Genomic DNA, 27,175 nt, shown 5'->3' on the forward strand with positions numbered 1-27,175 from the left:
TGTTGTCTCAATAAACCATGAAACACTGTCTCTCTGCAGACATGGACATTGTGGTCACACAGTCAGGACGTGTTGATAACATGGATGTGTTGTTTTCTTGCCATGCTATCAGTGCGTAGTGGGTAAGGTTGCAGTCCCCCAATCACTGGGAATAAGAAAACATTGATAAAAAGAGATGGTGCTTTGTTCATGTCTGTCAACAGGTATTCATATTTCCATGGAAGCCAGAGGTCACAGTGCAGAGCAGCAGTGCAGGAGCTGGTAGGGACTCGCTGTCTCGATCAAGGACATTTCACCAGGCTGGAAGTTTGCCAGATGGAGGTCTGAAACTTGGCTCCTCTAGTGCAGGTACCACATCAGTTTTTTTCCTTTCCCTTTATGAACCCTTCTTCATTCATTTCATTACAATAAGAAAATCAAAATTCTAAACCTTGGTTAGGTAATCCATCACATTGTAGACGACTGCACATTCTGTTTCAATTGATTTTTGTCATGTTTTAAAGATTTGAATCATATGTCAGTCAGAACATACACCCACACAGCACAGCAGTAGTGAAATACAGCTGCAAGAGCTGCTGACAAAAATCTGCTGCAGTAGTTTTCGCCATAGCCAATAAAACTAGAAACATTACATTGCAGTAGGAAGACATGTAGACAATTCAATAGGCTGAAAATGTACTATAAAGGTACTGTACTTTATGAATAGCTGAGCTTACAGGTTTGTGTTTGACTTCTGGTGTAAATTAATTGTTTTAGTTGAACATGTTGTTAATGCTCAGTGTTTCCTATAAATACACAAATATAAAGATAAAAAGTTTACGGAGAGATGACCTTAGCTGACTTTGGCTTCCTTTTTTTAAAGAGCTGGCTGAATAAAGTGCTGTCTAGTCATGTAGTTTGATGTCAAGCTGCTTAAGAACTGGCCAGTGTCCACCGGCAGAGAGAAAGAGGAGCACTGACAGATGGACAGGGGAGGGAGGAGACAGGACAAAAGAAAACTGGGGTTAGGACAATTAGTTGAGAGAGAGAGAGAGAGAGAGAGAGAAGACAGAGAAAAAATAAAAATAGACTATCTACTGAAGCATTATAGCAGATTTTAAACAGCAACTTCTACAACTTCTCTCTCTTTTTTGGTGTTATTTTCCTCGATTTCTTCATTCCTGCCTTCCCTCCATCCTTCCTTTCTGTGCTATCTTTGTCTGTGTCCTCACTTCATGCACAGCAGGGGTTTTGAGATTTTCTCTGCCTATATTTAAGAAATGTAATCTCCATTTACCCCAGGACCTCAGAGAATTCTTGAAGTGTGTCACTGCTCTCTTCATGTCACCACCTGTCATATATCTGACCCATTTTGGGTCTAGAGCCATAGTTTATTAAGCAGTGAAGCTAAAAGGGTACACTAGTATTAATGGAAAAAAAAAACATTCTCATCAGAAGAGGTCTGGTGAGTGAGTTGAGAGATACTTGAGGTTTGTGGTAAAACACAGATTGGGTCTTTTGTATATGCCTTTAAAAAGAAACTGGCGGCAGGATGAAGGTATACATTTACAACAGATACCACCATTATCACCATAAACAATAAAGAGTTTTAGAGCCGATGAACTTACATGTGTATTTCAGAAGGCCATTTTGTCCAGAAAGTGAACATTAAAACATGCAGGGAAACAATATGTATATTTCTTCTCTGATTTGAGTTATGGCCTGAGCTGACCTCAGATGACTTGTCCTTTTTTAAATAACTTCATCTATACACTTGTTGACACCTGCTTCTGCTCAGTGATAAAACAGCTGTCAAGATTTAAAAGCAGGTAAACAACTTTCTCCAAGGTCACTTTTATTGCTGACTTTGCTCCACTTAATAAATGGTCAGAGGGAGTAGGTAGAAGATGAATGTATAGACTATGATGGAGGTTTTAAGTGAATTAAAGTTTTATTAGTATTTAATTATTAGTAGTATTATTTGTGGTGTTGTTGTTGTTGTTATTATTATTATTATTATTATTATTATTATTATTATTATTATTATTATTATTATTATTATTATTATTATTATTATTATTATTATTATCATAATAACATACTAAAACGAGTCCCCCAACAAGTCTTTATCATCCCCCCTAAGGCAATGGCAGGTGAAATACTGCTTAAATTATGAATGAATTGGTATTTGCAGTTATTTCTGATTGAATTGTTTTCCCTGTTTCAAGCACAAATGGCAAAGACTGGTTCAAGTGGATAGTTCTTAAATGTGAGGTCTTGATACTTTGTCATTCATATATTCAGATATATTTATATATTGATATTAAATAGAATATCTTCATATTTTTTTTTTACTGTTCACCAATTAAAACTATCAATTTGAATATGTTACCTTGAGTTCTGTGAAATTTTCCTCACAAGAGACTGTAGCTGTCACACATTTTCCTCAAATGTCAGTGTGTAGTTGCTGAGCTCAGTCACCAAATATCTTTTACTACTTTTTTGGTGTGTTTCTCTCTTTCTGTATTTTATGACTTGCATGTTGCTTTATGCTGCTTGTATGCAAACTCTTAAATCCACTATGAGTATGTGGGACACAGAGTGTTGTACAGAGAGCACTGTGTCTCACCCTGTAGAATATGACTGTTTTGTGCCTAGTACATAACAACTTTTATGACTCCCTATGATAATTTCTCACTACGTTTTTTCACTCTCCCTTTTTTATTACTCCATCTGGTTCTTTCTTGTTTACCCCACCTCCCTTCATCCTTCACAGCAGTAATAATAACAGATCTGATGTCACAGTTGCCATGGCAGCTGTGTGATGACTTGGCTCCCTGAATGGGCCTGATCGTCTGGTGGCTGACTTCAGTCACAGAGACCAACTAGAGCTAACTTGAATAAGAATTAATTGTACAGAATATATTACAATAGAATAGAGAGCAGTTCCTGTGGACTATGTAGCACAGATTAGAATTTAATTGAAATATTTATATTGAAACCACCATGTCTCCTCATATAATGTTTTACACTATAGGTCTAAGACCTGTGAATAAGAGCTGTGACTGTTGCTTGTTACCTGTACCAAGAACCAATACATAAAAAAAAGAAAGGGATCAAAACACAGACAATCCCAGCTGGCCAAATGATATGACATATTAGATCCTGAAGATTAGCAGTAATTACGTGGTGTGGTGGTAGAAGAGCACTTTGCACATATTAATTTATTTTTACTGTTGCATTAAAATATTTCTGTTTAAAACTTGAAGTTAAATTTGCAAAAAACAGGAACTTCATCTTAAGAAATAAAGAAAAAAAGATATCAGATGAAGGAATCAATTTGTTTGTCTTCTGCCTTTTTGTAAGGTGATCCAAAAAGAGAATTTCATGCACTTACTGTGAGTATCTTCACAGGTCTGTCATTTTGTATGTATTGTGTTCACGGAAACATTTCTATTGTAAACACACCTGTAAGGATGTAAACTGACAGGCTGTTGCTTATTGAAGAGACAAACAACATGCAGCTCCAGACATCAGCATTTATTATTCAGTCCAGTTGTGCTGGAGCAACACAGTCAGTATATCTGGGATCAACACAACAGTGTACTTACCATCTGTCAGCATCAAACACCAGGTTCACTCTTACAGCTATCCTGTTACACACACACACACACACACACACACACACACACACACACACACACACACACACACACGCACTCGCACTCTCTTACGATGAAGTAACACTAATGTTACCAAACACTTCACCATAACTACTAATCTGCTTGCCTGTACCGAAAACATGCATCCTGTATCTCATGACCCAACAGTTCACACTCTGGCCAATAGAGTACTTATAATGGGGAGAGTGTGTTAAGCTGTTAAACTGACCTCTTTGTTCTTAACTCAGACACACTGTGAGAGGCTGTTGCTGGACCTACATTAAGCAGATTTAGGCCACCTATCTGGGTCTGGAACACATACATTAGTAGAACTACAGAAATGAGGAAGCTCAGTGGTTTGCTCGGTCTGCTCTGTGATATGAGAGAAAGCAACAATTAAATGTTAGAGCTAAAACAATTAATCAGTTAATCATTTAGTCACTTATCAAGTAAAAATGCCAGGAGTGCTTACTTCTCAAATGTAAAGATTTGTTGCTGTTTTGCCTTCTGTTTTATTTAATTGTTAATGGAATATCTTAGGGGTTTGGACTGTTGGACAGACAAAACAAGCTGTATGAAGAAGGTGATTGATGGATTGACTTGATTGGCAGGCTAATTGAATGCTGCTGCAATGCTTTTGAACAGGTCCAGCAGGACAAGTTGACTCACATCACACCCATTGTAGTAGGCTTCCTGTCAAGTTTAGGATTTATTTTAAGGTTCTCGTTTTCACATACAGAACCCTGCAGGTGCCTGGGCGCATCTCTGACCTGCACCATCCTTATATGACCTGTAGGTTGATCAATCTGCCATTTAGTTTCTAAGTAAATTGATTCATCATTTGGTCCAAAATATGTCAAATGAGAGTGACAAATATCCATCACAGTTTATGATGGCCCATAATATCATCCACATTGCTTGTTTTATCCAACCAATATTCCAAACTTCAGTTATATTTATATGGCTTAATCATTACTAGACAAAAATAATCAAACGATTAATAGATTACATCACTCATTGATTTTCTTATTTATTCAGCTAATTGTTTCAGTTTCAGTGTGGAGTCAAGGACTTTGTTGCTTTGTTGCTGGTTGGATAAGTGACTGACCTGCTTCAGGGTTTAAGTTTTTTTACTGAATGGTCTAATTATGGTATTACTGGAGTCAATCAAAGGTCAGTCGCTGTGGATATTGAATAATAGATTAGCATAAACAACTGTGTGTTAATCTATGTAAAACAGTGATAAATCAGCTGAGCAGAGCAGACACATGTTATATCAGATGTAGGTCAGTGTTTATTTCTGTGTGTCTTCTGGGTTACTTTAAACAGGTCACAGGAATAAAACCAGGCCTACATGCACACACACAAAGAAACATGCACGCACACGCAGTCCTGCTGACATTTTAAATTGATCCAAATTCTCTTCTGTCCCTCTAGGTTAAGGTAGCGTGGTGGCCAACAGTCCTGCCTTTTTTTCCTCTGTCCTCTCTCTTTCCTGTCCCTTCTTCATCATCCTCCTCCTCCTCTCTGTTTCCTTGTCTCTGTCTCCTTCCCTCTCTCTCTTTTCTGTCTCTGTGATGCTGGGCTGTGGCTGAGTGTATGCCCGTGTCCAGACTGAAGCTGGGGAAGCTAAAGGTGGTGCGGCGGCAGCTGCTGCAAAGGTACAGAACAGCATCTTCATCAGCAGTGTCCAGTGATGACACTTACTCCTCAATATGAAAATGGTTTATTTTTTGACATATAGGTTGATCTCTGTCTGATGACCATCATTCTGAATGACTTTGCTCACATTATTGGTTGCTATGGAATTGGACTATTGCAAAAACTATTATTGAGATTTTTTTTGTATACATCTGAAGACAGCACTTGTAGTTGTGACTTAATTAAGATGGACTAATGTGTGGAGTGATCTCCCATCACAAAATAAAACTAGGCTACCAGTGGTGTCTAGCTTTACAGATTTACATTTGGGTTTGTGACCTTTTGAGATCATTTGGTACCACCCTAATACAATGTTATATTGAAAAAACAAAAACAGCAACAATATCTCTTTCCAAACAGTGTCTCGGTAACTCAGAGCGATCTACAAACTTCACAGTGTACCCTGTTCATGGCGAATTGCTTATTCTGATGTAACGACAGCCTTCTGTCTGTGTCTGCACAGAATGATGAGTCACAGTGCCTCTTTCTATAAAGAGGTAGTCTGAATGCATCTATTTTCTTATTTATTTCTAATTTGTGACAGATTCGCACAACTACTGTATGCATATAAGACACATCAGCATCTAATTATTGAAACTGACCGGTTTTGGACCCCTTAATCAGATTAACCTTTTGTAATTTAAGTAAAATGATTATGACTCAAAGATTCAACTGAGAGCTGTACATTTTGTTGTCTTGAAAGACATAAATACAGTCTAATTAATGTGGACAGCCCACATATTTCACACACATTGGTGATGTCTGACAGTCAGAACAAAAAAAAACTCTGCTGCCACCTGACTGTTTTGCACATCATAAATACATAGTGGAAGGATAAAAGTTTGATAAAAGATTTGTTACCCTCAGAGCTTTGTGAATATGGGTATTTTATGAACCTCATACCACATCCAAAATGGAGCCTATCAGAAGACAAATTTTACACCAAAGATAGCTTAATTTGATTGCAGTTTAAAGTCTCAAGGTGCCAGTGTTTCAAAACCTTTAATCTAGATCAGAATTATACAGATAGGATTAAATGTCAAAATTAGGTATTTCAAAACCAGGTTATGTGATCTGATCTTACAGACTTGGGATATAGATTTGGTAATCAAATTCTAACTAGAATCCAAATCAAATGTCGTTTTAATGCAAAAATTTAGGATAATCTGGAAGGGTGGATCCAGCATGGATTCATTCAGTGGATATAGAGACATAGGACACACTTTAAACATTTAATTATCAAATTATTGATAGACCGAAAACAATATCTGTTCAAAATTTAACAACCTTTACATAGCACTTTTCATAAGCCCAAAATAGTAATAATAAATACAGTGGTAGACCACAGACATGGTTATAACCAGCCCCAGCAAATTCTGCAATTCTGGCCTATGTATTTTGCATCCAGATTTGTAGTCGTTGGATAGGCCTTCTTCTGTTGGTCAAAGTAACACTTCATTAACACGGACATGTGACAATGTAAGAAATGTTGAGAATGAAGAGCAAAACGGTTTGCATATTATTCATATTAACTTACCTGCTTTGGCACATAATCCTGATCTGGTATCTGGATTAGAATGATCCAATCGGAAATCTGGGATCACAAAAAGGGTTAACAAAATTTAGATAATTCTGATCTATAATTTTGAAATAATTGCCCCAGTGCTCCACTCCAGCTAGTACACAAGGCTCCACCAGAAGACAGTTGTTTTCCAGTATACTTTTGCTTAAAATATCTGTTTTCAATATATTATAGCGTTGTGGGCGAAGGTTTTAGTTGATTAACATAAATGTTTCAATGTTTCATTCAGTTAACTGATGTTTACTTTGTTGGTTAATTCCTAATTGACTCTACCAGGTATGAACACCAGCCATTTGTCTCCTGCCTGGCCGGTCTCTATGGTTGCCAATGGAGACGATACCAAAGAGCCCGGGCGCAGCCAGGAGAGTGCTGCTGCAGCAAGGTAAACACACACTCACATACACACACACACACACACACACACACACACACACACACACACACACACACACACACACACAGACACAGCTCCATCTATCAGCAGTGCGTTGAGTTTGGTTAGTTTGCTGATCGTGCAGGGAGTATTGATTCCCCAGCCAGTTCCCCTTCGTCCAGCCTGCTGACTCCAGGAGTCAGTTACTGCTTTTCTCTAAAAAAATATCAGCTCATCATACTCTGTCAGCTTGTATCAAAATATACTGCTTCCATATGCACTCACTAATATCACAGACTTCCTCTTTATCTGCCAAATTGTGTAGTATCAGGGGGTTCTGGTTTTCCCTTAAGTGGTGTATTTTTGTATGAAAAAACAAAACATTTGCTCAAAGTGCACTTTAAAGATTTAGTAGTTAATCATTGAAATAATGCATATGTTACAGGTGGAGTGTGGCAGTTTTGGCCTCCTGATCCTCACCTTCTTCCTGAGTTTTTTATTCCTTTATTTCTGGAGTGAAGCTCAGAATGACTACAACGACTTTGACTGGTGGGTCATGCACAGCACATACAGTGCATACATGTTGGCATGTTTGTTGTGATTTGAAGGTCAATTGTTGTCATCATGATGCAGTTAGGATAAGTTATCTTAAACAAATAAAAGGAACCAAACCCTTAACTTACACTTGATTCATAGCTTGAAGAACACTGTATGTGACAGCTGTTGTCTGTTTTTAATGTGCTTCTTCAGGTTTAACTTTGGGACTCTGGGTTTCTGGTTTCCCTGGTCTCTGGTCCTGCTGGTTGTTGCTGCTGCTCTCTTCACATACATCGCCCTACTATTGGTATGCATGCTGATGTTATTTCAGCCTGCCTATATTGAGCACTTGCATGATAAAATATACAATCTCTAACATGATCAGAGAGGTCTGATTAAGTCTTTGCAGCTTTGCAGCTCTATAGACGTGCTTGACCTTACTGCCTCTGTTCTAACCACAGATTACTAATAATAGAATTTTGTCAGCCAGAACCTGATAGGACACAACTTGGTTGGTTTCTCACTAAACAAGACAACTTTAAACAATGTGTTTCATTAGGTGTAAGTGCAGATTAGCCCCCTCCCAGCACTTTGTGACATTTGGGAGTTTGTCAGCTTGCCAACTTTGACAATATTGTCAGGAGTGACAAGAGAAGATTTCTATTTCAAATTTCCCTTTGATTAACTTACAAAGACAAGGATTTAATAAATTGTAAGTTAAAGGCACATGTCATCTCAAAATCAAAAATGCATATCTTTCCCCTGGCCTGTAGAGGTATTTATCCATCTAGATTTATTTAGTTGCATTTTTTTGGTGTTGCAGAGATTTCAGCCCTGGCACTTCACCACTTATGGTGACCTGTGGTGATCATGACCTGGTTACTTAAGATAATCCGCAGACAGTTTCATGTAATGAGTTTTCTTTTTAGTAGAAAGAAAATAGTTCCATTGATTCTAAAATAGTTCCCGTAGATTCTACTGCAGAAAGAAAGTAGTTCCTACATGAAACTTCTCACAACATGGTCTGCAGATTGTCTTGAATAACCGGGTCATAATTACTGGAAAGAGACACTGGTTTTGTATTTTTCAAATATGTTCTTTTGGTTCTTTGAGCACCACAAGCTGAGTGTTATTTCATTTCATTATATTGGAGAGAAAGCAGATATCTCTGGGCTGATATCTCCAGAGCTCAAAAGAATCTAGTCAGAGAAATGTCACAACAGGACAGGGGAAAAAATATGGATTTTTGATTTTGGACAAGTCAAAACTGATATGCTTTATATGTTAACTTTAAAAAAAATAAAGTTTCAAAAGAAGCAAAGGACTTGCAGGAGAGTGGTCTTTGAAGTAGTGTCCTGAAACATCTTTCAGGTGCTGGCAGTATGTCTGCTTTCTGAGGGTCAGAGGCTGTACCTTCACTGGAGCCACAAGGTATCACACACACACACAGTAAATAAACACAAACACTAAAATATAGCTCTTTGTGTTTTTGTGTTCCCCTTTGTTATAAGTCATCATAAGTTGTTTTTTCATGTCCTCCTGTGTTTGTTTCAGACTGGCATTGTGGTGACATTGGTATTCTCAGTCACAGCCACAGCCATCCTGTCTGATCTCTGGAGCAAAGAATGGAAGACTCTACTTCTCTCCCTGCAAGTTAGTCTGTCATGACACACCAGCCAGTTAATACTATGGCTCTAAATATTGCACTTACACAGACTGTAATCTGTGCTTTATGTTTGAGTGAAATGTTTGAGACATTTTGGCCAAACCCTTGTCTTTCTCTGCCTATCTCTTCCTCATTTAATTTTTTAGGTGACAGCACCTTACCTCCATGTGGCTGCCGTCTCACTTATGGCCATTCTTTCTTGGCCATTAGCATTGCACTTCTTCCGCATGAATAAGAGAGGTAAGCAGACTGATGGGTATTTATCTTTGTCAGCTTCAAAGCTAAAATTGGAAGAGAAGTGGGTCTTTTGCTCTCTGTAAGAATGTCTAGCCATACCAGTTGTAGGTGTATCTTATCAAACATTTACTCTGTTTAGGTATGTAAATAATTGCAGTGCCACTGGGTAGTAACTGTAAATATGTAGATCTGTATCGAAACAAAACAGGACAACATGTGAACAGTTTGTACATGCTTAGTCAGCTGTTGCTTAGTTATTGTAATATAAACAATTAGATATAATCGGATTATTGCTTTTCCCACACATACTTTCTTGGGAGGCAGAGGCAGAGGCTCCCTTGTTCTGCGTCCTCTGCCAGGTCCTGGACCCTGCAATCCTAAGAGACTTGGGATAGCGATGTTACAGTGGGGTCTCTGCAGTCACTGTCCAATGGCAAAGTGAATGCTTTCCATCCTTTTTTTGAGCACACAACTTCCACTTCCACCATAACTTTGTGTACTTTTCCTTTCCTTCCTTCTTCCTTCATGGAACAGTCATTTCAGCCATAATGACTGTCCCAGCAGAGATGGACCAGAACACGGTATCTGGCTGTGGAGATGTATTATTACCTAAAACCTTTTTAGAGTGTTGGAGGGTATTTTTAACTGATGAATTTAATTCACTCTTTTACCTCAATCCAAACCCCCAAACAGCTGAGCCAGGCTCTTCAGGGCCATTTGTATGTGAAAGTAGTTGATATTTTGGGAATGTTATTGAGAAAGAGAGACAGAATAGAAATCTGGTGACAAGAGCAACCAACCTCTCTCTGACATTACTGATAGCAGCATTAACTAGAGGGATGAAAGGAAAGAGGGACCTTGTTGAAATGACGTACTGGCTGATTGCTGGTGGATGGTGAGGAGTTTCTGTTTTAAAAGCTTCAGTTATAAGAAGTACTGAGCTACCCCACCCGCCAGGAATGAAGCTATTCTGAAATCAAACGTACCCCTCAGCAATATGACGCACTTGTCTGGCATGGATTACACAACCAGAGATCTCCCTGCTACCCCTCTTTCTCCCTCTCCACTTCCTCTTAACAGAAAATCAATGTCTCATTTTCCTACTCGATTTTATTCGTCTTTATCTTTCTGATGCTTTCTGCTTACTTTCATTGACTCTGTGTTTTGACGTCAGAATGCCTCTTGATAATTCTGATGTCTTTTCTTATCTGCTCTGCCTCTTTTGCTGTTCTGTTTCTTTTTTGCACTCTGTCTGTCTGTCTGTCTTACATTGTGTCTGATTGCCTTTTCCTCTCCACTGAATGGCTTTGACCTCCAAGTCTCTCTGCGCTTTTCTCTCTTTGGTCTCCATGGGTACTGTCCCTGGTTGCCATGGTGATTCAGCGAGTAGAGTGATGCTGAGTCATGTCGGGGGTCTTTCATGGCAGACGATAAGGAAGAGAGAGACTTACCAAAGCACAGGGTGTAATATAACTCTCTCCTGTTCAGCTGTATTGAGATGCACAGAGATTCAATAGAGTCAATAGACACCGAGGACAATCTCACAGCTTTTGTTCCCAAAACTGTGATGAAACAATCAGAGAGTTGAAAAAAATATATAAAAACTCCATTGCCAAACCAATCCAAAGTCTTTAGGCCGGCCCTTCATATTGGTGTGGTGACATCATATGCTTTCTACTGAGAGGAGTGGGGGGAGATTGTCGTTTGCATTGTTGTTGTTTGCATTTAGAAATTCCCAGAGGATTGTTAGGCAGTGAGATTGCCCGATTGTTTGGTATTGTGGGACTAAGATGAACCACCCACCCAAGCATGGGGGTGATGGGTTATTTCTGTAGTTTGACACCATGACATCACTGTTGGGTGTGCTTGCAGAGGAAACGGAGTAAGGACAGTGAAACAGATTTTCTGCCTGATGATTGGATAAACCAAAGCCATTTTACAAAATGAATTACTGAATTAAAATTTAACTTTTATAAGAATATGTCGTCAGTTGTTTTATTATCTACCAGTAATTTTGTTCAAGATAATTCTGTGAAAGACATTGTTTGGTCAGTGTTACCAGGAGGATTTGCTTCCTGATCAGATGGCCGTCATTCTGCCTTTTGCCCATATGGCTGCTGTTCAGCACCAGACCACCATGTTGATCCTATCAAGAAAGATTTACTGTATTTAATCCTGATTAAGTTCCAATTCCTACACCAGCACACTCCCATAACCCTTAATTGAGCCATATTTAGTGGCTCAATGGTGTGTCTTTTTGTTTCTGGATTTATTTGAGTGTACGTGGCACAGTGGACTGTAAGTGGACGTGGGACTGGTATCTCAGAAATGACACTATACTAACTAACCTATAAGCAGAGACTCACCAGTGCTAGTGGTGCTGGCTGTGGGTCACGACATAAAATGTACTGCAGTGGTTTCCAAACTTTTTTAGACCGTGGCACCTCTTCAATGGAGCTACCCAGCCCCCAATATAATATGCATATACAGCACTGTACACAGATTCTTTTTGGTTTTAACAATTATTTAATATTATATCACATTATTTTAACATTAAACATTATTGTGAAACATAGTTTATAGTATAGTGATTTAGATAGTTATTGCTTTTTTCTTTTGTTTTGATATATTTGATATATGCAACATAATATGTTCTTAATATAAATGTCTGTCACTTTAAAAATCTGGTGAACTATATTCAAAAACACACAATAAACCCAATCTATTTGAATTCATTATCAGTAAGAGGTAAAATGTCTTGAATTGAAAAAAGCCAACCATATTGTGTTTTAAAGATAAATATGTTTTTCAACCAGTGTACATTTGTTTTTGTGTGTCATTCAGTACGTCAGGTGGTTGTCTTGGGTCTCTACCTGTCCTTGCTGTTCTCTCTCTACCTGGTTCCTCTGGGAATGTACTCACCCTGCATCAAAGAGGTGGGAACACTGGGACCTGCCCCATCGCTCATCGGACACAGAGGGGCTCCAATGGTAAGACTGCATCTGCCGTAATTCTGTTTAAAGTGTGTTAGTTATGATAATACTTTAGTCACCAACTTCACTGATCAGATCTGGAGATGTCAAAGTGTGTATATTTATTTGTGTGTGTGTGTGTGTGTGTGTGTGTGTGTGTGTGTGTGTGTGTGTGTGTGTGTGTGTGTGTGTGTGTGTGTGTGTGTGTGTGTGTGTGTGTGTGTGTGTGTGTGCGCGTGCATGCATGCATGTGTGTGTGCCTGCCTCTGTGTCTCTGTAGCTGGCTCCAGAGAATACTTTGATGTCCTTTGAGAAGGCGGTGGAAGCTGGAGGAAAAGGACTGGAGACTGACGTCACCATCAGGTATTAACGGCTAACTACTGTGTGTGTGTGTATGTGTTTGTAGAACATGTATTCTTGTAATACAAAATAGTAATAAATGATAGTATAATGGTGTGTTTGTGCATCTTCTCCACTTTATCTGTCTGTGCATTTTTTCTGCAGCAGTCATACACTGTCATTTCAGCAGTGTCCATTGTAGCTTATTCATTTGTTTTGCAGGATAAGCACATTCGAACTTCTTTCTCAGGTTTCCAGATCATATCTTGTTTCTTGTAGGAGGAGGGGAAAAAACAAACTAAATACTTTCGTTAATTTAAAGGTGTTCTGTTTTGCTGAGCAACTTCAAATTTTATTTGTACACTGTTTTGGTGAAAGCACTGATTGTCAGTGTAACACGAAAACTCAAGAGGGTGCCTTTTCGATGATTGTAAAAACCATCAGACATGAAGTTGTCATCAGTTAAATAAAAAACGTATGGTAAAATATTATATTAAAATGCATCATCCTGGCCACTTGGAAGAAAATACCATTTTTCATGACTGATAGCTCCTTCATTTACTTAAATTACTTTAACCAATAACTTTTAATATCACTTTTTTGTTCTAATGATCATGAAATATATTTCATGTGCTCCTTAAGCAACAAACACCTTAAAAGCCAAACAGCTAATAATAAGAGAACTGTTCACTGGTAAGAGTCAAACTCAGATAAGAGTTTTAAACTAATAATTGAAATTGATGTGGTCTTCAGCAACTGCCTGATTGATTGAACAGATGCTAAAATGTACATTTCCAGTTTTTTCAGTTCCCAATTATGTTTCACCAAAAGTGAAATTATTAAGTCATTAAACATTACAACATGTTTTCTTGCTGCTTAAATTATCAGTGGAGGAGTCAATCAATAATGAACTGATCCAGAGTCTGTGCTTTGATGCTAATTGTACAGATCAGATGCTAGCGTGCTACCCTCAGTGCTAAGGTGATTACTGCCATGCTAATCCATTTAGCTGTTAGCCCTTCTATTAGCCCTCGGCTGGTGGGTGAGCACACAAATTTACAGCCTGAAAACAGGGGGATTAGCAACATGGCATGACTCAGTGTTAGCGAGTTAGCTTAATCCCATGCTGCTGGTGACCCCAGTCAGTCTGTGTGTGTGTGTGTGTGTGTGTGTGCGCTTGTGTGTGTGTATTGTTTGTGTGTGTGTGCTTGTGTGTGTGTGGTCTGCATGAATGATTGTGACTACTAAGCAGTTCCTGTATAATTAAACTGTCAAGGGTTTTGTGAGGCAATCTATTAGTGTGTATGTGTGTGTGTATGTGCGTGTGTGTGTATGTGTGGGCATGGACATAACTGATATCACTCATCTGATTAATTAAGGCCCTCAGATTGCTTGTGTCACTTTTTGTGTGAATTTTATTGCTGGTGTTTTGAGCAGTGAACAGAGCTTGTGAGACTTAAGGGGACAGTTCAGCTCCAAATGAAAAATACATATTTTTCCTCATACATGTAGTATTTTTCATCCATGTAGATTTTTTTGGTGTGAGTTCCCGAGTTTTAGAGATATCAGCCTTAGAGCTGCCAGCTTCCTTTCCAATATAATGGGACTAAATAGCTTTTGGCATGTGGTGTTGTGGTGTGAGCTACAAAAAATACATTTTAAAAACTCAACAACAACGTGTCTTTCTGGAAATCGTGACCAAGTTACTCAAGATAATCCACAGACCTTGTTGTGAGCAGAATCATGTAGGAACTATTTTCTTTCTAAAGTAGAATCTTCTGCTTTTTTCTGCAAGAAAAATAGTTCCTACATGAAACTGCTCACAACAAGGTCCCATTTGTCCCATTACATTATATGGCTGACATCTCTTTGGCTGATATCTGTAAAACTTGGCAACTCACTCAAAAACAGTGTAGATGGATAAATGGCACTTCTAAGAGGAAAAATATGTATTTTTGATTTTGATTTTGATTCCTTTTAAATGCTTATTCATAACTTAAATCATGCACTCATTTCCTCTCCTCTTCTTGTTTCTTTTCCTTTCCTTTCCTTTTTTACTCCTCCTTCCCTGCTCTCCTCTCCTTTCATTCATATTCACTTGTCACCTCCAATTACTGCTCATTTTTGTGTCTTGCACTTTCCCTGCTTACATTCTCACTCTGACATTCTAAATATTTCCACCTCTCTCTGTAGTTATGATGGTGTTCCCTTCCTCATGCATGACTCCACTCTGAGGAGAACCACTAACGTCGCTGAGGTTTTCCCCAATCGAACACATCTCGATGCCTCTATGTTCACCTGGGCTGAACTACAGCAGCTGAATGCAGGGGACTGGTTCTTATCGGTGAGACTAGCATACACACACACACACACACACACACACACACACACACACACACACACTTGTAGATGTGGCTTGGTTTGCAAGTGCAATACTATTTTTTTTTCACTGAAGTTTGAAATTCACAGTGGAGCTAGAATGACACATCGTAACCTAAAAACATGAAAGCCTGAATAGCTGTTTGGTTTGTGAGGCTTTTTCACTCCTGAACAAAAGGTCCAGTGTTAAGATTTATGGGGATTTATTTGAGGAATATGGCAGAAATGCTATATAATATTCTAGGTATTCTATGCTACATTTAGCATTTTTCCTTTTCTATGAATAACTGAACACACCCTCTCTCACAGAGGGATCCATTTGGTACTGTGTCATTGTTGTCTGAGGCGGACTGCTCCCAGGCCCAAAACCAGTCTATTCCCTCACTGGCCCAGTTCCTGGAGGTTGCAGCCCGTAGCGGCAGACTAGTGCTATTTGACCTGCGCAGGCCACCATACGGACATCCCTACAATCAGTCATACATCAACATCACTCTTCAAGTGGTGCAGGCCCACATCAACTCCTCACAGGTAACTATATGGGGTGAATATATGCAGCACATTCAGTCACTTTAATTAGAGGTGGACCAATCAAGGTTTTTGGACCCAATACCCAATCAGAGTCCTTTAATAATGGGGTCAAATCTAATACAAAACATAGCAGTAGAATGTGCAACACTGAAGCTTTTTGATCCAAAACTAGCAAATTTAATGGTTAATATGATGTGAATGAAAGTTTATTTTATTCTGACATGACCTGCAGGAGCGACATTGTGTCTCTGTGTTGATGTTTTTGGAAATACAGAAACACTCAATCCACTCTAATTGTAAAGTGATTTTACAAGTGAAAATTCTTCTCTCACCAAGGATCTATGGCTGACAACAGCCAAGTTTCATTTTGGCCTTTTGTTAAGTTACACTGGAATTAACATTAATATGAGCTGCTGCTGGCAATGTTTGTGAAATGAGAAGCTGTTACCTGAATGTTTTGTACACTGCTCTTTGTTAATGACAAAGAGAGAGCTGGAATTGGAGTTCAGGGAATCCATGTTTTTTGCCAACTTGGACTGGACACTGGTGCACCCAAATAAGTTGTCATGTTTACCCACTTAAAGTTTTCTCAAAGGACAGGAAAGCAGCACTGCAACACTTGGAGAGAGAAGTGGACAAAAACAGTAGAGGAGGAGGGGGATTTCTTTATTTTAGCAAATGCTACTGGTAAAATGTGCCAGGATCAGCCCCAGTACAGATCTTTAGGGTTGTTACAAGTGGTGATGATGTATTTTATGCAATCGTATATGTGTGTTTGTGTATGTTTATGTGCATGTGTTCATTCTACTTGTGTGTGTGTATAGGTGCTGTGGCTGCCATCTGAGGACAGGGAACTGGTCCAGGCTTTGGACCCAGAGCTGCAGCAGACCTCTGGAGAAAAGGCTTCTATTCAGGAACTGACAGACAGCCACATCACCACACTGAACCTGCACTACAGCACTATGTCACAACAGCAGATCAGGTACACACACACACACACACACACACACACACACACACACACACACACACACACACACACATAATCATTTATTGATTTGAAATGATTTTCATCTAAGTTTTATGATGGGGAGTAAATCTCAGAAGCGTATGTGCCACACTGGCATGTAAATATTTATTTTACAATATTATTTCAAAATAGCAATTTAATGAAAAAACTATACTATATAATGTTGTCAAGCACGCTGCTTCTGTCCTCTGTCTGTGTGACACACACTGGGCCAGGGACTTCCTGGTGCATTCAGATGCACCGTGTAAACTCTGAAATCCAAGTTGTTTTCTATGACAGTGAGTGTGGATGCCAAAAGGGACTTCATGGTTCATTCAGCTGCACCATGTAAATGACCACAATAGTTGTTTATAATGAGAAATTTTCTGTTTTTTAAAAGTAATAGGGCTATATCTTTTTGTTACTTTATCGTTCTTTCATTGCAGCATTTCAATAATTAAATGTTGGCATTATATTTGCTCATCATTTCTACATATGCAGTTTGCATATTTGTAAAGATTAATTAAAAAAAAATCTTATCAGCAAACTCAACCATATTCTTGTACAACAGGTCCCCAAGTACCTATGTGATCAATTTCAGGTTGTATTATAATTAAAGGTAATATACAATGTTGTCAAGGGTAGTTACACGATAAGGATTCAAATAGACCCTGTGATTGATATCGGCTGATGCTACTTCCAGCAGTGTACAGGAAACAAAGTCCTCTTGCAATGAACACGACCCAGAAACACAAAATGATGTTCTCCTAATAATGAAAAAAAAAAGTTAAATAACTTTTTTTGCATATTTGTACTTCAAAATGTATTTTCTAAAATGTAATTTAAACATGTTTGATTTTCCAAAATAAAGCCTGATGAATTCAGATTTACAGAATACAGAGTTTAAAAAAAACAAAAAAAAACAATGACTCTTAAATGTAAAAATACAGGAAATTCAAGCACACAGTTATGCAATCTATCCATCTACCCATAAAACACCTCTGTCTATATCTACTGGGAGAGATGTGACATTTTGAAACTGTCTCCTGTGTGTATGCGTGTGTGTGCGTGTGTGAAGTTATGTAACTGAAGGTACAGATGGCCACCAGGACCTCAGTGACTCCCTGTAGTCGCTTGTAGAACAGCCTCAGGGATGTGAGAGGTGGAAGGGGGCGGCAGAGAGAGGGGGAGTTAAAGGGTAGGTGGGTGAGAAGTTCATGGCAGGAGTGAGAAGAGAGACAGACAGGACAGAAAGGGAGGACAGGAAAACCTTAGTATGGAAGAACTTTTTCAGAAGAGGGGAGAATTAGTTGGAGCGATATAAAAGAGATGAGGAGAAGCAGTGGAGGAGGTACAGACAAGTTGGAGATGGGAGTTAAAATGAGAGGAGAAGAGGATATGAGAGGTTGATGAGTGGTACAAGAGACATGAGTGGGAGGTACTTGTTCATAAACAGAAGCTGTGGGAGAACAATCTGGTGAGGAAAAGTGATAGAAAGATGGCTGAGTGACTCACACATTGATGATTTTTTAACACAACTCACACAGTCCACTGAAATAGTTTCCCCTTGGTAATGTTGATTCATCTTCGCTGTAATATCTCATTGAAACATGGAAATATCAGCTTTGATTGCACCGTATTTGTCAGCTGGATGAATCATATTTTTACATTGTGTGGTAACAGTTGTCTCAGAGCTGTACTCAGAAGACACATTGTGTGTGATTACTGTAATCAGGCTATGACATAACCAATCTACATTATATACTGTATCTTTGTCAATGTCATGATAAGATTCAATGTTTCCACTATGAGTTATAAGGCACCGACACAGTTCTTAGTAACAGTAAACTCAGGCCTCATATTACATAAACATAATCACAGTAAGTTTCACACAGTGAGGCATATAGATTTTGACTATGGAAAACATACAGCACTGGTAGCAAATAGATACTTGGTACCTCAGTATCATGAAGAAAAAGTTAGATATTTGGATCAATAATTTAAATGTTTGTTTTTTTCCTGAAAATTTCCTGAATCCTGAAATTTAGCTGACACTACAGTATATATGCTGTGTTTTTTTTTTTTTAAACCCTCATGATGTCTCCCCCATTTTGGAGTTAGTGCCTTTATTAAAACACATCTTACCATTTTTGAGACTACTTTAAATGCAGGGAGACACCATATTTTTCAAGGTTCATTTGTATACTCTTCTGTTTATCATAATCCAGCAGCTAATATCATTTTCATTTAACTTTTTGTAGCAGTCTGTTTAAATGGATAGTAAAAGAGTTAACAAGAGTTCAAAACCACTAGCTTAAATAAGTAGCTACAGTAAAATGTGAGTGTCTATTTTCCAATCTGTTTGTTTCTGTTGTTTAACCTTAAAAATTGTGTGAGGCAACAATTTCACTGGGCATGGCTGTGTTGCGTTCTGGTTGCGACATGGCCGCCAGCGCTGATTAGGGTGCTTGTGATTCCACCAGAAGTGTGTGAGCACATCCCAGAATCTTCTCTCTGCTCTGCTCCACTTCAAATGCGCACTGAGTCTATTTGGACAGAAGCCAATTCAAGCTGCACAGAGCAGATTGACCCTAGCCAGAAGTTGGACACAGGAGTGGAATAGAGCATCTAGTCAATTTTCTAAATAAAACGTGCTGTGCAGACTTTGAAAACATAAAAGCAGGTTAAAAAGAAGCTATTTAACTATGTAGAGCACTTGTCCATGGTAGAAGAACAAAAATCAAGGAAAAATGTCCAAAATTGGGCTGGAGAAACGATCCACTTCTGAAGCACTCTTGATGGGCTTTAATAGATCATAGAGTTGTGCCCGCTGGAATCAAGCAGTAAGACTTTAAGATAACACTCAGGGTGAATTGTGGTGTTATTTAAGTGCTGAGTAAGTTAAGTATGAAGCACCTCCTCAATGTTGAACAACTTTTTCACTATTTGAACAAACTGCCTTGAACTGACCCTCAGTGTGATGTCACAACCAGAAGTAATAATGAGATTATACAACTCCTGGAGGTTATACAACTCTAGGTTGTATAACCTGGCAAAAAATAATTTCATCTCAGCTCTGATCTCCTCATCATAGCAAGTCATTCTCTCTCTCTCTCTCTCTCTCTCTCTCTCTCTCTCTCTCTCTGTTTTTTCCATCCCTCTCAGCCTGTTTACCTCAGCAGATGATCATTAGACTTTCAAAGGATACTTTCATCCCAACAAAGAGTCTGGGACTGTGTGTGTGTGCGCATCATTGTGATAAATTATGCCACTCTTTCTCCTTCCTTTCTAATCCAAACCCTCACTCTCTGTATATCCTTTCTTTCCATCCTCTCATTAACCTCCTTTAATTCTTCTCACTCTGTCTTGCAACCACGAGCTCCATCTTTCATATCTTCCTTCCTCTCACCTCCCCTCCATCTTTCACTCCGCTCTTCTAATGTATTCATCCTTCTTTTTCCTTTCTCTCAAGTCACATCAAATCAACTGAGCTTTAATGGCATGAATGTCATTACACTATTGGCAGTTTTAAATTGCAGCCTTTAGCATGCATATAGATCAACAAATTAAGGTAGAACAAATGGGAAAAAGGAGGACAATTGTGTGTTTTCTCTCTCTGGTCATATAGAAAGCAGATAAATACAATATTACTCTTGTCTATTGTGGTGATTTCTGGACATAAGATGCAAACTTTCTGAAGGAAGGCTTCTTGTAGGTCTGTATATTTTGTGCCAACATTGAGGTAGTGAAGCTTTCCATTTTTCATTTATTTTATTTTACCTTATTTAACCAGGAAAGAGATAAAATATGATATTTCTTTATTAAACCCACAATGGGGAAATTTACGGTGTGACAGCAGCAGAGGGTATAGCAAAAATATTAAGAAGCATGAAATATAAAAATATAAACAAGATGTAATTTAAAAGGTATTAACAATTTAAACAAACAGGTAAATTTAAAAAAATAGGACATATAAAAAGTGGAAATATGAAAATAGAAATTTATCTATAATATGAGGAGACTCAACAGTTGAAGAATTCACACCATTGCATGGAGGGAACATTCATATTTCACCTTATTATTGCACATTGGAATTAAAAATTCACCTGTGTGAAGTATTGCACAGTATGAAATGACGTTACACCTGAAAATAAGTTCTAATATTGCATAATTGGTGTACATGGTAGTGCACTGTCATTTAAGAATAAATTCTTATTTACAGTTGTGTCCTGGTAAAAGGCATGACCCTCTTGAGAAAAGGGTGCAGGGACTAAAAGGATGTGCATTTTTAGAGTTTTTGAATTTTTTAATTGAGTATTTGGGTTGGATGTGATGTTGTTTGATGCTTCTCAGTTTTTGTAATTGTACAGGGTGTTGAGTCTCAGGACCAGGTGACTGAGGAGACTCTTTAATGTGTTACTCTTGGATATTTAAAACAAGGTGGTGACATAACTTTCTCTTCTTTTTTTTTCTCATCTCGCCTCCCTCCTTTACACCTTTCTCTCTACAGTAAGTACCAGTCAGAGAACATCAGCACTAACCTGTATGTGATCAGCCAGCCGTGGCTCTACACTCTGGCCTGGTGTGCTGGAGCTCAGTCTATAACCACCAACTCCATCCACATCCTGTCCAACATCCACAAGCCGCTCTTCCTCATGGTGAGCAGATTCATTTATTTCTTAAATGTTAGTTTAGTTCGGCTGCATGTAGCTCTGTCTGTGATTGCACTGATGTGGCTACATAACCTGAGATCTGAGTCTATATTACACTTAGAAAAAATAAAAGAAATGAAGAAAAGAAAGAAAATGTTTAAACTGATCAAATGGGGTGTGAAATTTTGCAATTTTTAGCTACAAGCACCATTATTTCCTCATCATATTTCATGCTCCATAAAAGAAATTATCTTTTTTTTCAGTGAACTCAATGGGCTGTGTTCAGTTGTGATCTAAGTTTACAGAAAAACTGCTACTGTGATCCTGATGGAAGGCTCAGAATATTCCAGTGAAAACACCAAGGGTTTACTCTTCAGAGCTTTTCACAATAACATCATATTCTTCATCTTTATTATGTTATGATGTTAAATGATCAATCTCTCTAATATCGTGAAAATATTGCACTTGCAGTATCAGTCAAAATAATTGCAATTAGATATTTTTTCATAATTGTTCGGTCGTAGTCTTATCTTCCTAGTCCAGAATTAGCTTTGTGTACATATTGGATGTGTGTTTTTTGGCCAGGGCCCTTATTTAAGAGCTACTTTTATTCTTAGGATGTTTTGTGAATATGTATCCAGACTTGTACATTTTTTGCTCTTTATCCTTTGTGACTTTAGGCAGGTAGGAGGTTCTGTATCAGTTTAAAAATCTCTTCAGCAGGTATTGTGGGTGTTTGAAGATTGAGCCTGTGACCTTTTGATTACATAAACATTCTCTCTTAGTCACCACCTACATGTCTGCGTCAAATTAGTGTGATTACATTTTTATTAAAAGCGTTCAAGTCCAAGTATGGTACTTTATGGTAGCAAAATGAAATAATGATATTCATGTTCACACTGTTCTGTCTCAGTTCAAACAAACCTGAGGAGCGTTTGTTTCAGCAAATGTAATCAATGCTTTCTATCTGTGTGTCTCTCTAGTCTCCAGAGGAATATAATTTGATGTGGATTCTGACTGATGCTGTGTCTGCCTTCCTTATCATTGCAATTTTCACATTCCATTGGTGCGTATACACACACACACACACACACACACACACACACACACACACACACACACACACACACACACACTATTATCCTCTCCTGTTTCTTGTATCGTGTTGGGTTGGTGAGGCTGTGCAGGGTTGAGTCATCCTGGCTGCTGATGAGGGTTATTATTAATATGTAATGTGAGCTGTTACTGTGGCCAAATAATGTGAAGACAGATGTGTTTTTATCAGTGTCAAGATGGAGAATGTTTGTAGGTGAAGTATGACTGCAGAGATGACACAGAAAGACAAGACAACACAAAAATGCTATCTCTACATATTCTTATTTATTTCTCAACCTAGTACATAGTGATGTAGCAGTAGCCATCATTTATATCAGTTACATTTGTTTTGCAAGTTTAATGGACTACTTGCACAGCAGACATTTTGTTATTAACTTTGGCAGAATAAGAACTTAAACAAACATCAAATGTCTCCCATCATTGTGCATATAAAACTCTCTTATGCAGCCAGTATGCTTCAGCAGAAGTGCTTGTTTTATGGTTGAACAGCTTTTGAAAACTCCTTTCCCTCCTCACACTTTTCCAATGTTGGAATTTGACATTCTCACACACATCTATGAGTGTGTACACTCATAGTGTACACACGTCTTCCTGGAGAGACTCTCTGAAAAATGTGCCCTTTTCCCTCCACATTCAAATGATTATTACATCTCGCCTCTTTCTGTCACAGCGGGCTTTTTAAGTGTAACCGGTCAGAACAACTATATAAACTTTTGCCTTCCAACGTGATTGGATGACTAGTTGTACAAACAGGCTCTATTTGAACATAACCCAGCCATTAGACTGAGGATGTTAAAAGAGTGTGAGTGAAGTTCATCCCTCCCTGTCAGCCAGATGAGACCCGTCACCACAAAAGGCTGGATGTGGTTCTATTTTTACTTTAGTTGTTGTTCATCTCTTTCATCTTCAGCCCCTCTCTTCTCCCTTTTATACTTTAGTCAGCATTCACCTGGACCCTCTCACATGCACATAGGCACGCACACATCCACATGCATACTCAGTGTGCACATCAAAGCAGTACACGCACAGTCTCAAAGCACTCTGGTAAATAGATAAACACACCTGGTTGTTCTCTGCTGCTCTCATCTCTCTCCTTGGTGTGTAACTGTGTGACAGGTGGAGAGAGAGAGGCCTGCCCTTCTTGTCTGGCAGCCGTCAGACTCACGAGAACGGACCGTACAGCAAGTTCAGGACGGGTATGAGAACATTTTATTCTCTTCAGTCTCTGAGGTGTGTGTCTCTACACAGTGTCACTGTGGAGAGAAGAGAGTCTAATACCTTGTCTCCATGTTCACTGTGATTCGGGGTCTGAACTGAAGAAGCAGTTTACCACAGGATAGGATCTCTTTTCTCATTGCTTTAGTGAGAAAACAGTAAAAGACAAGAGAATGCCGTCATCACTAATTAGGGAACCCACCATAATATTAGTCTTTGTTTAGATTTCTCTCTTTCTTTATGAACAAAAGGTAAAGCAGGTAAATCTTAAAACATTTTTTTTTTTTTTTTTAGAATCGACAAATGTAGATTTTGGGGAGTCACAAAGAGTGTCTTGGCCAGTTTGATGCAGGAATACTATTTTTGGAAATACTTTTGTTTGTTGAAATCAGGGACTGCCCATTGTTCTTATTTCAAAAATATCAGAGTATTCATTTAGTAATGTAGCTTAGCTCAAGGTGTAGTTCGAAGAGACATCAATTTGTGAATACCATCTTTGCATGCACTCATCACCTGCTGTGTGTGTCTGTTTTGTGTGCATGTGTGTCCATGTGTTGTGCTTCTGTGTATCAGACTCTTTAGAGGTCATCTGTATTCGCTGGAGCCCCCTCCACCCTGACCCCCCTGCTGGAGCCCTCATCTCCCTTCCCTTGGTCTTCAACCCATGACCCCCTGCATGTCAGCCCTGCATGTCAGCCCTTCAGGAACCTTGTATGAACCCTGAACTCTGAACTGTACAAGCTTTTATGTTTCCTGTAGAAAAACTACCAAGAAAGATTTGTGTGATTTTAATGACTGTGGGGACTAAACTTCACTACGCAAGCAACAGCAAAATAATACGTAATGTAAAAAAAAGAGGATTCCATGCACTGATGCATGCATTTTGGTGGCAGTGTGGATTAATACATTAATACAAGTAAAAGCACACAGTTAATCTAGAGAGAGTGCATGACAGATGCCTCAAATGCTCCAGAAACACCTCAAAAAATGCTGTTGTACTTTTTGTCCTTTAAATTTGTACTTTCAATTCAGTACCTTGGAAGATATTGATATTTAGTACCATTTTCGATACCACAGGGATCCTTAAATTAGACTATAGACTTTTTAATAAAAGTTGAATATAATAGGGCTATAAAATGGCGACAAAAAAACTAGCCATTTTCTCTATAAAAAATAACATTCATCGTAGTTATTAGGACTGCATGCTGAGCACAACAGCATCTAGGTTAATTTACTTCTGACCATGATCAAAGTAGTAGTTGTGGAGGCTCTGCACTTGCCATCTTTAATGATTTAACACCATATCTAAACCCGAAATATATCAAATCCCGTTGTGAACGACTGCATAAAATACTTGCATTCAACTGGAGCAGATGAGACGAGGGTGAGAAGAAAACAGCACTGTGAGTGAGTGAGAGGGAGGGGGGGTATTCAGGCACTGCAGTGGTGTGTCAACCCACTATAAAAGTGCAGCTGACACCAGTGTATCAGTACTGCAGAAAATAAGCATTGAAAGCATTTCAAATGTTCAGAATCACCCTCAAAAAATAGATTTAGTTGTCAACACTAGTCCTTGCATGATGCACCAAACTTAGCAGTTTGCATGTTGATTCTTTTTTCATCATCTCATCTTTGCATTTCTAGATGTCTTGGACCTGGTTGAATTTATGTGTACCTTAAGTTCTCACATTACCTGTGCTTGGCCAGGACTTACCCACCCATGTAGCTCCTCATATATGTTTCCCCGAGTACAGCCATGACACGTTAAAGGTATAAACCTTTTTTATTTGACCTTTTGCCCTCCTTTGCAGAGCTGAGTGATGTATGGTCCATCTCCAGCGTCCATGTCCGGGCTGACCTACAGAGCACGCCCAGTTCACCCAGTAACCCTCACCTGCCCACCATCACAGAGGAGTGACTGGAGGACAGACGGAGAAAGAGAGGAAAGCTAGAAGAGTCAGATAATGAGAGATGGAAAAAGTGCTTTAGAGAGAGAGCGAGTGTTAAAGCCCCTGAAATCTTTCTTTTATGTCTGAAGTATTTCTAGGTAACATTAAATATTCATGACTAAATAAGCAACAATCAATTCTGATTTGACTGAAAGTGCTGGCAACATACAGGTAAACAAACAAACTTGGAGAAAAGCTCAGAGAAACCCAAAAGTGTGTAAATTGCTCATGTGAAATAACCAAAACTGTTTTATCTCTTCAGAAAATTGCGAGTTTGTGGAGGACCTACCAACTGAGTAAATATCTCCTTAGGGCCTTTAAATAAAAGAGAAAAAATAATGAGTCTTCAAGTAAGAGAAGAAAAATTAGCAGATTTTTGGAAACGTTTCAAAATCAGGACATAAAAAAAAATACTGAGGCAAAGTCAGAGATAGCAGACTCTCTCGTCTCTCTCATCCTCTCAGTCTGTGGGCCGACTGCCTGCAGGAACTGAACTGCTGAACCAAACCTCATTCACTGATCTGCCATCAGGGACGGAGCAGAGAGACTCTGGACATGAGCCCGGGAGCGCCGCCAGTGTTCATTTCCACACTGTCATCTCATAGATACTGTTAAAATGCCCAGGCAGTGAGGACATTTGTACACTAGCCAGGACGCTGACATGCTTGAGGACATTTTCATTCTCTTCTCTGGTCATTCAACACCACCAGCTGAGATCAACAACACAAGATGTTCAAGAAACTAAACCTCACAAAAGAAACAGGAAAACAATGAATATAGACTGCTGGAGTGATACAGCTGTCTTTCACTCTGTCTGTCTTGTGTTTCTAGTTAAGAGCGGCAGAGTGGTGGTGAAGCTCTGAATGAGTGAAAGCTGATAGTGATGAAAACTGTAAATTTGCAGCAGGAGACATCTGGACACTGATAAATCTGACTTGGAGTATCATCTGTAGGAGCTTTACTTTTTCATTTTCAGCTGTACAGATATCGGGAGCATTAGACCAAACCTTAAAACATGTCTTAAAATATAATCTGCGTGTCTGTGAGTTGTTGGATGTATGAACTGAACACTGTTGGACTGACAGAATGAATGTAAACCTGAGGCTTGAGAAGGTATTGATAGTTACTATATTTATGTTTTGTACTAAAGTGAATGTATTAAGTGTTTCTCAAAAGCATATGAGGAATGTCTTGGCTGGAAGTCACTCAGTTTGGCTACAGATTTGTGCCAAATGTATCAGCTGCTCTAAATAAAGATAAAGATGCTTTTGAGAAACCA

At 38.7% G+C, this 27,175-nt stretch overlaps 1 protein-coding gene across 1 annotated transcript; it reads left to right on the plus strand.

Moving 5' to 3' along the window:
• Positions 1-207: 207 nt before the first annotated feature.
• Positions 208-27,175, plus strand: gdpd4a (glycerophosphodiester phosphodiesterase domain containing 4a). Its single transcript, XM_084717607.1, has 17 exons — positions 208-348; positions 5,079-5,302; positions 7,201-7,306; positions 7,743-7,846; positions 8,048-8,141; positions 9,206-9,265; positions 9,389-9,487; positions 9,647-9,740; positions 12,582-12,727; positions 12,990-13,072; positions 15,242-15,392; positions 15,737-15,955; positions 16,780-16,937; positions 21,475-21,622; positions 22,600-22,682; positions 23,849-23,928; positions 25,759-27,175. Exons 2-17 carry the CDS (start codon positions 5,241-5,243, stop codon positions 25,863-25,865), a joined length of 1,794 nt encoding a protein of 597 aa, XP_084573733.1. The 5' UTR covers positions 208-348; positions 5,079-5,240; the 3' UTR covers positions 25,866-27,175.

Source organism: Lutjanus erythropterus, chromosome 4, assembly GCF_056507025.1.
Source record: "Lutjanus erythropterus isolate fLutEry1 chromosome 4, fLutEry1.hap2, whole genome shotgun sequence".
Classification (NCBI taxonomy): domain Eukaryota; kingdom Metazoa; phylum Chordata; class Actinopteri; order Lutjaniformes; family Lutjanidae; genus Lutjanus; species Lutjanus erythropterus.